The 15392-nt window shown below is 36.6% G+C and overlaps 1 protein-coding gene across 1 annotated transcript in view; it reads left to right on the plus strand.

Annotated features, from left to right (window-relative positions):
* The first annotated feature begins 2252 nt into the window (after positions 1–2252).
* LOC127944406 (neurotensin receptor type 1-like) overlaps positions 2253–15392 on the plus strand; it is a 30576-nt gene continuing 17436 nt past the window's right edge. The window contains exon 1 of the mRNA XM_052540302.1: positions 2253–3021. Within this exon, the coding sequence (XP_052396262.1) occupies positions 2353–3021 (669 nt within the window). The 5' untranslated portion in view covers positions 2253–2352. The remainder of the gene's footprint in view (positions 3022–15392) is intronic.

Genomic DNA, 15392 nt, shown 5'->3' on the forward strand with positions numbered 1-15392 from the left:
CGTTAAATTGCATAGACATGAACAGCCATCAATCACGTAATTAGCGCTCGCATTGAGTTCCTCAATGAGGTTAAAATTATATTAGATACACCAGTAAAGGTCACAGTCTGGAGGTTACTTGCGTCTCCTGTGAAAAAGGGAATCCCGGTGAAAGGGGTTTCCCGATGTCGCTGATTGGCCGGAAGTTCAGTAGTCGCAGTAGTATAAAGTTTGACGAGACTAGGTGGTGTTCCTTCTCATCGTGGCTAAGTAGCAGCAGGCAGGCATGCTGCAACCGCGCTCAAAGAATAGTGATGACAAACAGCATGGCTAAAAGCTAAAGCTAAGAAGCAAAGCTAAAAGCTAAAACTAAGAGCAGGCATGACTAGTAGCAGAAGCAAAGCTAACAACTAAAAGCACAGACATGACTAATAGCAGAAGCACAGCTAGAGACTAAAAGCAAAGATTTTATGGTGTCCTAAGTATTTAAACTGGCCTGTTGGCCACACCTCAAATGTTTTCTTGACCAATCTGATATTGTCTTGGCTCGGGGGTATCATAAATCATATGTTTATCTTACCAAGCATGTGGTCCGAATTTTCCCACTCTTGCAGGGTCTAATTTTGGACATGATTCCTATAACCAGGTTATGATATATTAGAAATACCGTAGTTATTAAAAAAAACATACACAATAAGTGATTATAACATGATAGTCAAATGTGTGGGTTACAAATCAATGAATATGGAGTGAAGCGATTGACTGATTCATGTATAAGTCTTTTTGAGTTCATTCTGGTCTGGTAGTTTTATTATATTCATAAGAGAAAGAAAGTCTGCACCGATTTTTCCCGGAAAAACACGACAGGCTGGAGGCGTGACGTCTGGTTCGAGTCATTTCAGTTACACATCAAACTACTATGGCATGATATAGCACTTTGTTAAATTGACATGTAAAAGCATGATTTGCATAATGTCATTACTAATGAAGATTACCACATAAGGAAGGGGCTCATCTTCATCCTCTTTATGACATCCAGAATTAGCGGCAGGTGGTTAAGAGATTTATTAGTCAAAGGACATTCAGAGACCATTATTCTTTAGACAAGAGATACTGTAGAGCTGATGAAAGACATCACAACAGTGAGGGCCAGTCTGATGCCTGCTCATTTCCATCCATCACCATCTATCCCACTCATTCCTGAGTCCTGACAGGCCTGACCCATAATAACATTAGATTTTCATTACACTGAGGGATTCACAGTTATTGTGTAGAATTAAATGTTACTTACCTTTGAACATTTTCACTGTTGTTTGGGTTATTAATTGCTGTAGCACAGTTGCTGAAATATGTCAACAAAAAAAAGGCTTCATTATTTAAATCCCAAAACATTCAGATTATATCTAGACATAGCAAACACACCACTCATGGTGTCTGAGGAAAGGCCATAAAATAATAAAAGCAGCCATCCATAACACATTCTGTATGTACTACTACACTCTGACAGAGGCTTCTTGAAGATCCAGTCATGTAAACACCATAAAATTGACTAGGACAGTGGATACTGACTTGAAAAACTGCAGAAAATATAATTTTGCCTATTTGCAGTCTACTCAAGATGATACCTCAGTTTGCTGCCTTTAAATCTAAGTGAAATCTAAGTGGTGCAAAAGTGGCAAACAACAGCGATGACTAGGTCTATTCCTAACGAACAGGGAACGTTCTCAGAATGTTCTGCCAAGGTTCTCTCAAAGTTATAAACAAAAATTCTTCCAGTAATGTTAATAAACTGTATGTTCAAAGTTATCTGCTCTTTAATAACATTATCAAAACGTTAGCCCAAAACATTATTTAGGCAATGCATTGCTCATGGAACATTTCTTTCTGAAATAGTTTCCCTTCCTAGAAATTACTGTTACAAGTCAGAACGTGTGGAAACAAAGGTGATGGAATATATATATATATATATATATATATATATATATATATATATATATATATATATATATATATATATAAATTCAACGTCCAACATATTGCTTAACCTTAAATCCAGGATATTTCAATAAAGTACTCAGAACTGAGACGCTTTTTCATATATATTCAAGGTTATAGAGCAGTCTAACAGAAAATAAATGAATGAATGAATGAATGAATGAATACACCAATCGTTGAATGGCACTGCGTCATTGCTCAAGGTCTGCGCTCAGACGCCTCCTCAGAGTATAAAAGCCTCTGAGCATCTCGTTTTCACAGACCTGTATGAGTGAGTCTAGAGCAGGGGTCACTTCACCACAGCTCTGCAAATGAACAAGTGTGAAAAAAACGATGTTTAATTTTACTTGAGTCATGTGTTGGTGTTGAAAAACTAAAATGGAGGTTAATACTACGCTATCAGGACGCAACTTCATAGACCTGCGCATCCTAACGCAGAAACTTCTCTCCTCGGCGAACCAGTCGCAGCAATTTCTAGACAATGAAACGGAGAGCGTCTCCGAGGAGGATTTGGACGTGAATACAGACATCTATTCTAAAGTTTTAGTTACTGTGATTTATCTCGTGTTGTTTGCAATCGGATGTTTGGGGAACTCGATCACCCTGTACACACTTCTCACGAAAAAATCTCTACAAAACCTTCAGAGTACGGTGCACTATCACCTGGCGAGTCTGGCCATATCCGATCTGCTCATCTTGATCCTCTGCATGCCCATTGAGTTGTACAACTTCATCTGGGTGCATCACCCGTGGGCTTTTGGGGAGGCTGTTTGTAAAGGGTACTACTTTCTGCGGGACGGCTGCTCGTATGCGACGGCGTTCAACATCGCCAGCCTGAGCGTGGAGCGCTTCATGGCCATCTGCCACCCGTTCAAGGCGAAGAGCATCATGTCGCGGAGCCGCACCAAGAAACTCATCAGCGCTATGTGGGTCGCGTCTTTTCTCCTGGCCACTCCGATGCTCTTCACCATGGGACAGCGACTGATCAAAGACGAATTTATATGCACCACTATTGTGTCCTCGATAGCTGCTAAAACCGTACTGCAGGTGAGCGCGCATTACACTTTTTACATTTTTGGGACGAGTGGAGAATTTGCCTGTATTTCTATATCCTATAAAGCTTTGATTATATTTGAGTTGGGTTTTATCTTATACATGAATAGTAGAATTGTTTGTATCTAAAAGAAGTAACAACCTGTTGCGTAGCATTTCTAATTAATACCTGATAATTTTAAATCTATATAGCCTATAATAGAGCACCATTGTGCAGCAGCAAGCATCACAACAAAAAAAAATGAACCTCAAGGTTGATCTAGATAAATGTGTGCAAATATATAGGGCCACATTCCGCCCTTGACTAAGCTACTACTGCTTCTACTAATAATGTTGATTTTACATTCTGACAGTTATCAATTAATTTTACTCCACAAAGCAGAAAAAAATACATCTACGCAAAACAGGCTATTAAATAATATGACAAAAATATACACTATACATAAAGACGCAACATAAAACCCAAGCCTGGGTAAACAGCATTGTTTAAAATGAGGGTAAGAATCATGTTTGCCACCCTCCAGATGGTTCAAATCAGTGTGAGATTACAACATTACACTAAAAACCAATGTTGACAAATCCACTCACCAGTCCAAACAGAATAGGTACGAGTGGAAAATAAATTGTCCAAACAAGCAGTCTCTGCTGGAGTGATGAAACAAACTATGTTGACCCACAGCTCCAGTATGTAGAGTGATTCAGTGCAAAACCAGCCAGCCATGAACCATAGGTATTAGGGTAAAGACCAAAACCACTAGTACCTTTGGATCAAATAAAACAGTCAAACATAAACAAAACTTACCAAGTCCACCCTTAAAATATGTAATTTAACCCTAAGTAGCTATTTCTACATAAACAAGGATCTTGTCTTTGAAAAAATACTTTTGTTGATTTAACGTAATGCAGTTGGGTTGATTCAGTCACATTAATAATAATAATAAAAGTTTGATTTGAAACCATAAAAGCGGTGGTTAAATGATTTAATATATTATGCCCCTTTGATTATTTTGGACTTTCAAATGAATTGTTGATGTCTTAATTATTCAAACACATTAAAACGAAGACAAGCAGGGTCCTTATTGCTTCCATTGTGAGCCCTGATAGTCATGGAAGGCAAAATAAATCAGTCATTCTAATGAATTTAACTACTTTGTCTATTGAACTGTAAGTCTACTACAACCCATATCTGTTAGTTTAAGTAACAAGTGACAGAATTTGCTCAAAAATAATGATTTGTTATCTTACAAAAATGGAAAGCACTTACAGTGCCCTAAAGTAAATACTGATTGCTTGGAAATTGAGACATTATGCTTTGATTCTTGGAAAATTGTCCTTGCAGTCCTAAACCTTGCGCTTCTTTTATTGTTTTCTGTTACACCAGTTAATTTAATTTTGTTTGGAAAAAAATCAGTTTACAAGGACAGGAGGTCTCCTTCTTGTAAGACTCAGCTCTCTAACTTTCTATATTTAGAAAAAAAAAAGAAAGAAAGAAAAGGTTGAAACTGAAAACAAGAACCTTTGGGGTTCTAGGCAAAAATACATGAAAATCATACTTAATTCTATATGAAATAACATTACAGCATTCCAAATATATACTTGGAACTCATAGCACATTGGATACAGTTGGTGAGTCATGATCTGAAACAGGTTTATTCGCCAAATGTGCGCACACACGCAATTATTTTGCTGTGGTTTTTTTAAGAGAATAGAGAATATGAATGCACACAAAAAAGGCAAATATGCAGAAAAACGGAGAGATGCAAAAAGAGAGGTTCAAGAGTGACTGAATAAGGGATGAATTGATCAACAAAGTGATAGTTGGAAAGTCAGCTGTTTGCTACAGGACAAACAGCAAATCATGTTTCAATCTTGGCAAATTGGTCACCACAGAAAACCCCAAGATGTCCTCTTTTATATACAGAAGGTTTCACAATATGAAAAATGATCCAGTATTATATATTGCTATCAATACCTGAAATTCAAGTGCCCTGTGAGGCACAAACATTTTGCACATGAATGGTCTTTTATTGCTTTTTGAGATGTGGTATAACCTCACCACATAAAGTGTAATATGACATAAATATGTATGTTACTGAAGCTTTTTGTTCAGTAATAGTTTTTTTTTGTTTTATTTTCTTTTTGAATATGAGCATATGTAGAGGTTTTCTGTACCTTTCACCCCCATCTGTTTGTTTTTGTGATCTTTCTTATGGCACAGTTTGCACCTGAAACTAATCTAGTACTGCACTTGAAAGTACATGGACACAAACATACAAATAAAATGAGACTGACATATATATAGCAGCAGGCAGTGCTGTATAGGTGGCTGATAGCTGATAGGCTACTGGCCTGGCACTGTGTTCTGGCAAATATTTAGAGTTCGTCTCACCATAAAAAGGGGGGAGAAGAAGGGGTGAATCAAAGTTAAAATCTTGCACAATCAATAACATTGGAAATGTGTGTGTACATTAAAACATAATTAGAAAAAAAGGGCCAGTACATTTAATACAGAAGGGACGTTCAATCTGGGGTTCTAGGGAGTGGAATGTATATAAAAGACTTATTTTCAAACCATGCTACATTACCATAAAAAAAGTATGACTTTACTTACTTTTAAAAAGAAATAATACTTTTAAATTTACATTTCAAATTAATGTTATTCCTTAAAAAACAATAATAATAATAATAATAATCAAATTTTCTAAAAAAAATATTAAGCAGAAAAAAAATGATCACTATTGATAATAATAAGAAATGTTTCTTGAGAATCAAATCATATAATAATCATTTCTGAAAGATGTGACACTGCAGACTGGAGTAATGGCTGTTAAAAAGTTTTGCATCACAGAAATAAATTCTATATTTTTAATTCTATATTTCTATATAAGTTCCAAACTTTTTACAATAATGTATTTCTTTTTAGGGCCTTCATAGTTGAAATGTTAACTTGAAATAAGAATTAAATATGTTTTAATGTAATACTTTTAAAAACATTTACTGCATTTAAATATTACTATTTTTTTTAATAGCTTTTTTATTCATAGTTCTTGTTTTTAACAGTAAAAATTGTGTTATGCAATAGTACTATGATTTATATATGATTTGATTTATTTTATTTTTTTTCTTTCTTGCAGTGTACATGTATCTTTTGACAGGATTCCTTGCCACTGTTCCTTATATGTCTATTATTATCCATCAATTATGTATTAATATGTATGTATCTCTGTGTGTATCCATTCATTCATATTTTTATTTATTCATATATCTAATATTATTTATTCAAGACATATTCTAATGCAATTGTCTGAACAAAAATCATATCAAATCCAGGATAAACAGCCCACCTAAAAAATATGATATTTGCTCCTAAGCACACCTGGAAATAAATGTAAGACAACACATGTTAGTGAGTCCAAGAATCAGCAAATATAGAGCTGACGTGATGTGTCTATCCACAGTGAGCTAAGAGTGCACAGTGTACTGGCTGGTGTATCTGATGCTGAGAGAGAGCAGCAGGAGGAGTGAACCCTAGTGCAAATGAAAGTGACTCAATACAGACTTTCTGTGAATCTGTGATATGTCAGTCAGTTACATTTTAAGTTAATTCTTAGTGGCCTTTAGTGGCAAGATATGTTATTACTTTTGTCCAAGATCCTGTCCATTGTATAAATTATTTAGTCAAAGTGCTTCAAAGCATTCACAGGTGCTCTCTTTACTCCAGACACCTTCAACCATCAGTGCACTGGCAGACAGAGAGATGTCTCACAGATAAAAGAAACCTCAGCCAAGAGTTCATCAAAGAGAGGAGACAAGAGGCCAAAGAAAGAGGGGAAAGGATACCTTTCAAAATGATACCTTTCAGTCAGTAAACAAGATAGAATGAGACAGAGTGTCAACAAGGTGAATCTTTTTCCATCGTGGTTGATGCTAACCCTGAATGTTTTTTAGTAAAGCTCTGACTGATTTATCAGCTTGTCTTTTTCATGCTTCATCAATTTTGTCACACATCACCCAAAGCCCTACAACTGAACTGTAAATCAGATAAAGTGTTTATAATTAAATAAACTATTTTTGATAAAAGTAATAAAAATCTGGTAAATATTGTTAACTCTGCCCCAAAGTGATGCTTGTTTTAATTGCAGCACAGTGTTTTATTTAGATCAATGTACATGGAGTCATATTAAAAACAGTATTAAAATAAACACATATACATATAGGAATCATATCACACATGAATGGATTAGTTTTATGGTGCCTTAATGACCTTTTTGGATCTTAATGTTGGTTTAGTTTTATTTTTGAGTGAACTTTTACTTTAAGAGTAAAATAGAAAAATTCTCCAGACCCTGCATCTGGATGGACCAAAGCTTCTTCATAATTGCTTTAGTGATGAGCAAAGACAAATAATAATCCTTTTGTACCTTCTGAGAATGCAGTAAAACTAGAAGCATGTCATGTTTATCATGTTTTCAGTCATCTTAATTTTCATCACTACATTTTCTATTAGAAACAGAAATACCAGCAGTATATCTCTGTGCATTTGAGAAAGACAAGAAAGATTTTGAAAAAAAATACAAATAAAAAATGCTTAGGAGACAATAAACAATACAAATAAACAAACACCGTACTGTCAGTAACCATAGAAACCGCACTAATCCACCCTCTGCTTTAACACATGAGCTGTTATTTAAAGTGCACAAATATGAATTAATATTGCTCATAACCCTTAAGGGCCTCACTTGCACACCACAGACCGGGATTTGGCTAATTACCTCATTAGTGCCTCTAAGGGTCATTACTTGGTTAAATCAAACTGTGCAATGTGCCTTGAACAAATGTGTATAAGGCACAAAAATCTCAATTGAATAACTCCAACCTATTGCAATGGTACAACTCTGTTTTATTAGCACACATGGCAATGCGTGTTGCTCCATTAGTCTGTTTATCCTTTGTTTCATAAGAACCTCTCCTCACTCTCTGTTGTATTCCCATTAGCTGTCAGTTTTTCATTTTGACGTAGTTGCCTGGTGGGATCAGTGGCTTTACTGAGTGAGGCAGTTTAGAAATCTACTGATGATTAGACTAAAAGTAGAAGAAGAAAAAGGCAGCTAATCTGTTTAACACCTCAAATTGCATTTGCCCACATTTAAAGGTGCTGTGCTAAGTAAAGTGAACATTTTATCATGAGTTCTGCTCAGGTGGTCTCACATTGGACACAAAATCTTACAATTATAATTGTGAAATTAGCATTAAACAAACAGGGGAGATAAATGTTCCAGAAAAAGAGGCAGTACATAGTTGTTTTAATTAATTAAAAATAATATAAACATAGCATGATTTAAATATAACATAAAACATCCCAGTGTTCATATCTGATAAGAAAAGTAAGAAACAACATTATTATGTACATAAAATGTAATCAAATTAGATTTTTTTGATGTAATTCAATTTTTCCATCTCTGGAAATGACTTTTACTGTTATAATGATGCAGGCACGGAAAGAGAAGAGAGGCAAGGATCTAATCAAAGCTTTTTAATAACAGAGATAAATAATAAGGACACAAGGAAACAGAGAACAGAGCACACATATAACAACTGACCAAGAACATAGGAAACACTAGTGCTTTATACAGTCATGTGAAACAGAAAAGACACCCAGTTGAATTCCATGGTTTTCTGTATCAGGACATAATCTGGTTCTTGGCAAGTCTTATAATTTGGAAAATAAAAACTCAGATGATAAACAATGCATGACATATCACACTGTGTTGTTATTTATTTATCAAAAGTAAAGCTAATATGGAAAAGACGTGTGATAAACTAAGGACACCCTTTGATTCAGTCGCTTGTAGATCCACTTTTAGCAGCAATAACTTTAAGTAACAATTTTCTGTATGACTTTATCAGTCTTTCACATCATTATGGAGGACTTCTGGCACACTCTTTTTCACAACGTTACTCCAGTTTATTGAGGTTTGTGGGAATTAGTGTATACACAGCTCTCGTCTCACTCAGGGGTGTACTCGACTTCAGTCAGGATGAGCTCTAGACTTTGACTGCTGCAACACTTTGATTATTTTCAGTTGTTCTGTTGTAGATTTGCTGCTGTGCTTGAGTTTAAAATCTGATGTACAATTATATTAAGTTTAATTTACTCCCTCAGTATTACACTTGTGGTCCGAACATTAAAAAAAAGAAAAAATACATACATCTAAAAATAAATAAATAAAGAGAGAAGAAATGTATTCCATGTTAAACTGTTTTTTTTTTCTGTTTTTTTTTAAAGTTGGTGTTTGAAATTAAGCTTTTCCGGCTTCACAGAATGATCCGGTTCGTGCGTGGAACTGAAAGTCTTACAGTTACTTATGGACTGATGGATGGGCTTTTTTTTTTTTTTTTACACAGAATTATGCATTGCTGTTGGTTTTTGTAACATTTTCTAACACACAGCTGCAAATTATAGTCCAACTGAATGGGTGAACACCAGAGACTGTCTGGTGAACATGCACAAATTTAAACGGGTGACATGCTCGAAACAGACTGGTAAAAAAATTGGCTAACACTGGTGTCAGTCAAACTTTTGCAAACAGTCAAAATTATGCAAAAACACATTTTATTTTAGTTATTTGAGATGTTATAATAGTTCTCTAATTGTGTTAAAATAGATCAAACAATAATTTAACAAATATAATATCTGTATAATAAACTGGGGGGGCCTGTCATCAGTGTGGGTGGGCCTGTGCCTGTCGGGCCTGTCCGCTGCCTACACCCCTGATCTCATCCAAGTGCAAACACAGTTAAAAAACTTAATGACTGGCTTAATTGCTTCTTTATGTACAGCAGTGGTGCTATATAGCACCTTAATCACTCCAAAGAACCGCTGAAGAACCACTGAAGAACCATGCAGGGGCTTAACAGGTTTTTTATACAGTGCTATATAGCACCCCAACATCCCCAAGGAACCACTGAAGAACCATTTTTTTAGAGTGTGCTGCAGCACCTTCATTCTTTTCAGTCATTTCGTTGTAGATCTGCTGCTGTGCTTGGGATCACTAATGGCCAAGCTTTAGCTGTAGGACGGATGGCCTCTTATTTGACTCTAGAATATTCTGGTATACAGAGGAGCTCATGGTCGACTGTGGATACAGGTCCTGTGGCTACAAGACAAGCCCAAAATCATCAACCCTCCATCAGTATGTGTGACCTTTGGTATGAGGTGTTTGTGCTGATATATTCTTTTGGCTTTAACCAAATGTGGCACTGTGTATTATGGCCAAACATCTCCACTTTGGTCTCGTTTGTTCAAAGGACATTGCTCTAGAAGTCTTATGGTTTGTTCAGATATAACTTTGCAAACCTATGCTATCCTGCAGTGTTAATTTTAGAGAGAAGAAGCTTCATCTAGTAACCCTTCCTAACATGCCTTATTTGTCTGGGCTTTTTCTAATTGTCTTCATTGTTGTTCTTTTCTCATGTACAGTATATTAATAATGCAAGAACTTACTGTTCATTTAATTAATTTGTCTGTTTTTTATTAAATTAATTAGATTCTTTCCTTCTATTGAGCCACAGTCCTAATTATATACATTTTCTAAATATTATCATGAAACCGTGTTATGTCATGAAAAATAGAGCCCTGGTGCTGCTTTTACTGTTTCTTCAGTGTAAATAAAAACAGTGAAAATCTTCAGTCAAAGTGTAGCTAATCCATGCAAGACTGCAGGAATCTGGGTCCTCGGAAAGCAGACACTTAAGTGGAATTTGATTTGCCACATGATTTGTTTGCTTATTCAAGTGTGCATGTGCACTGTTGCCTAAGTGAGCATACCTGCTGGAAAGCTTTGATGGAGAAATGATATGGGAATGCCATTTTTCCTGAAAATTCTTAGACAGACTGAATACATCGACAGTCACAGTGCAGACTGACCTCAGTCACTAGGGAACATTTTTACTAGAAATTAAACATTATCTTTTGCTCAGTGCATAAAAAAGTCATTTGCAAATATGTGGTCAAGGTCCTCCATTATACCAACACTATCATTCAGATCAATCTGAATTGTCTCAAAACACAATTGTCCATTTAATAAGGTGGCTGAACTCTTTTTTTTCCCATGGAGATGGGTTCTTTCCAGGTTAAAATCCCTATTGAATGGTCTCTCCTGTTCAACTGAACTCAAATGGGGAAACTCCTGTTTACTGTGACACAGCGTGAAGATATACCAAGAAGCAAGAAGCTCAAAGCCTGCTACTCCCTGTGGAAATGTAGTGCCATTTTTGTGACTCATTCAGGGCTCCCCTGCAAGCTTCAGATGGTCACAGGCGCTTGGGCCATGCCGACACTGAGGCTGCACTCACTGAGACAGACTGCTCTCACTGCAAGAGCAAAAGTTTCAACCCACTTCACTCATGGATCACCCTTCTTTAATGAAAACATATCAATGCCCTTCCCACTCTCTGGTTTCTTCCCTCCCAGCTGCACTTGGAAGAAGAAATTTGCCTTCCTCAACTCCCCTGTCTTCCCCAATGGGGTTATTCGCCCACTGTGGACGTATTTGCAAACTGCTTCACTGCAGAAGTCTTTACAGGTTATGCACCACTTCCTGTCTAAGTGCTCCTGGTGGGCAGCTGGTTCAGGTAGCCCAAAAGCTTTGGTGTTGGACCCTGAGCCACAGAAGCTGTCTCAATCTCTATGCAGAGAGGAAAAAGAGGAGGGCTAGGTCCCACCAAGGCTGGACCACCCAAAAATAAGTATCATGCTTTCTTTCTAGTTCCCCATTTAGTTCTGGGTGACCAAAGTGTTGATCATCGCTTGCTTACCCCCTCGCTTCAGAGATGCTTTTTGAATTTAGGTACAAGACAACAATTTGCATAATCTCCAATCCGAAGTGGAAAGTCTGCTTGCAGAAGGAGCCATCTCTACTTAAAAGCCTTGTGTTTCCCAGCCAGCCCCCTGGAAAATCCCTTGCCTGTTTCAGACATGCGTCTCACTGACTGATGTCCAGATAGAAGGTAGTCATGACAGACACCTCGAACTCGGTTTGGGGAGTACTGTACAAGGGCAGTTCGGCTTGTGGTCTAACCTGGAGCAACACCTGCACATCAACTGCCTAGAAATTATAGTGGTTTTTCTAGCCCTTAAAACCTTCCTAATAGCTTTAAGAGGGAACCACATTCTGGTCCACTAGGAAAACGTGACAGAATTAGCCTTTATACAATTGTTGTAAATATTTGACATACAGTTTGCAGTATGTATAAAATTTTATGGTAACACTTTACTTCGATAGTGTCACGATCATTAGCTGGAGTGCTCATGAACTTCAGTAGAGGGCACTCCACTCAGGACCATTCCACCCATCAACCACCAGATGTCACCATATCATCACTTGGACACTAGCACCTCTCATACTGTTGCACCACACCCAAACTACATCTCCTATGAGTCACTGCATCAAAATCACCTTGCCACACCTGCACCTCATTCATCAGCCAATTTCCTTGCCACACCTGCACCTCATTTACACACACATATAAGCACCACAATCACTTTCACTCACTGCGAAGTCTTGTTTAGCCTGTCTAGCATTTCAGAGCATTTTCCCTTGTGTTTGATAATCACGTGTCCAGTGGTGGACGAAGTACACAAATCAAGTACTTGAGTAAAAGTACAGATACATATGGTAAAATATTACTCCAGTAAAAGTAAAAGTACTCCTTTTTCAATTTTACTCAAGTGAAAGTACAAAAGTACTCAATTTTTTATGTACTTAAGTAAAAAAGTACTGCAAGATAGATGTTTGCAATTTTATATAGGCTACTTAATTTAATTTTATATTAGCACATTTTTTTTATAATCCTACTGCTCAAAATACCTTGGATTTTTTCCAAAATAACCACTATATGGAGGCAAGATAATTTTGTTGTTGATATAGACTACGCTGATTAGAGTAATGTTCACTGTGAAGCTTACACTGTGATGAACCTGAGAGAAAACAGAGATGACCATCTGATCTTCACCAGTAACAACAAAGTATTTTAAAGTTAGTTGTTTTACAGAACATCAAAGTTACAGTACAGACCAAAAGTTTGGACACACCTTCTCATTCAAAGAGTTTCCTTTATTTTCATGACTATGAAAATTGTAGAGTCACACTGAAGGCATCAAGGGCTATTTGTGCAAGAAGGAGAGTGATGGGGTGCTGCGCCAGATGACCTGGCCTCCACAGTCACCGGACCTGAACCCAATCGAGATGGTTTAGGGGTGAGCTGGACCGCAGACAGAAGGCAAAAGGGCCAACAAGTGCTAAGCATCTCTCGGGGAACTCCTTCAAGACTGTTGGAAGACCATTTCAGGTGACTACCTCTTGAAGCTCATCAAGAGAATGCCAAGAGTGTGCAAAGCAGTAATCAAAGCAAAAGGTGGCTACTTTGAAGAACCTACAATATGACATATTTTCAGCTTCACACTTTTTTGTTATGTATATAATTCCATATATAATTCCACATGTGTTAATTCATAGTTTTGATGCCTTCAGCGTGAATCTACTATTTTCATAGTCATGAAAATAAAGAAAACGTTGCATGAGTTATTGTATTTAATCTGTGTTATTTTATGGGTTTTTTGTTGTTGTTTTTTTTACCTAAAATTGATGTGCCTGCATCGTTTGCACTCGAGCATTTCAGTGGGCTTAAATAGATCACTCTTTACAACGGATTTAGTTCCCAAACAACTGACAGTTTTGACCTAAATATGATTTTCAGTTACAATAATTAATCCAAAATTTCGACATAACTTACTTTTAGCAACATCAGACGCACGCGCGCTCACAAGATCTCCCGGTTCTTACTTCTGGAGACTCGCACTAAACGGTTAATTTGAATCAGTGAGTGGTCGACTCCAGAACAGCTGCAATCGGATCATTCTAATTCGTAAACGAATCGTTTATTTTGAAAAGACTCAGTTCGTTCATGATGAATCAGACACCGCTTCTGCGTGTCGGAGCACGTGATATATTATAGGGAGTAACGATATGTTTTATGAAATGTAGTGAAGTAAAAAGTACGATTTTATGCTTTGGAATGTAGTGTAGTAAAAGTAAAAGTTGCTCAAAATAAAACTACTCCAGTAAAGTACAGATACTTGAAAAATGTACTTGAGTACAGTAACGAAGTAAAGCTACTCCGTTACTGTCCACCACTGCACGTGTCTGATCTTGGATTGTGTATTTCGACTCTGATTATCTGCTGCCTGCCCCGATCTCTGCTTGGTTCTGTTTTCGATTCTGGTTACACCTAACATACCTGACGCCATACCCGATTTCTGCCTGTCTGACCATTCTCTGAATAAAGTTCTGCACATGGATCCGGACACCTCTGACTCCTCGTTACAGACAGTCACTTTAGACATTCTTACCGTAAGTTACTTTTCAACTACATGCCAACTAGCAGTCATTAGTAGGCTGTTTGTTTAATATCTTCTAACACTTTATTTTGATGGGTCCACAACATACAACATACTAACTATGAGAAACTTTGCAAGTATATGTCAACTTATTCTACTATCCCTAAACCTACCCTAACAGTCTACTCTGAGAGTTAATAGATATGTAGTTGCAAATTAATGAGAATTAATTAACATGTAGCTGACATGTAGTTACAAAGTTACTTATAGTTAGTAGAATGTCTAAATTGGAATATCAAAATAAAATGTAACCAATGTTAATTATTTGACCAAAATAAGAGGGATCATACAAAATGTGTGTTATTTTTATTTGACAATTTTTTTTATCTGACCTGAATGAGATATACATATACCTTTAGTCCACAAGAGAAAGTATTTGAATTTATAAAAATGACCCCCATTTGGTTTTCCAGCATCTTTTGTGTATTTCAGCCCTTTCCAACAATCTTTTCACACTGAGGACAACTGATGAACTCATAAACAACTATTACAAAAGGTCAAATGGTCACTGATGCTCCAGAAGGAAACACAATGCATTAAGAGCCTGGATATGAAAGTTTTTTGAATGTGAAGATCAGAGTCAATTAAACTTATTTTATCTTATGGGAAACATGTAGCATCTTCTGTAGCTATATATATATATAAAGAGCACTTTCTTCTAGAACATGTTTAGTTCTAACTTCTCCTCACCTTCCTGATTTAAAGACCTTTACTATTACTATTCCCATCCTCTTTCTCTTCAATGTTTTTTTTTTTTTTCTCAGTCTGGAAGGAACAGTGCTGGGCTCTTAAACTCCAGTCATCTGCTGAACAGCGATTTAACATGACTGCCTAAACCAACACAATGTTCTTCTAAATTAGTACTAAGGAGTATTTCAATAGTCTTGGCAAAGTCTCTGTTTTTACA

Source organism: Carassius gibelio, chromosome A23 (assembly GCF_023724105.1).
Source record: "Carassius gibelio isolate Cgi1373 ecotype wild population from Czech Republic chromosome A23, carGib1.2-hapl.c, whole genome shotgun sequence".
Lineage (NCBI taxonomy): Eukaryota > Metazoa > Chordata > Actinopteri > Cypriniformes > Cyprinidae > Carassius > Carassius gibelio.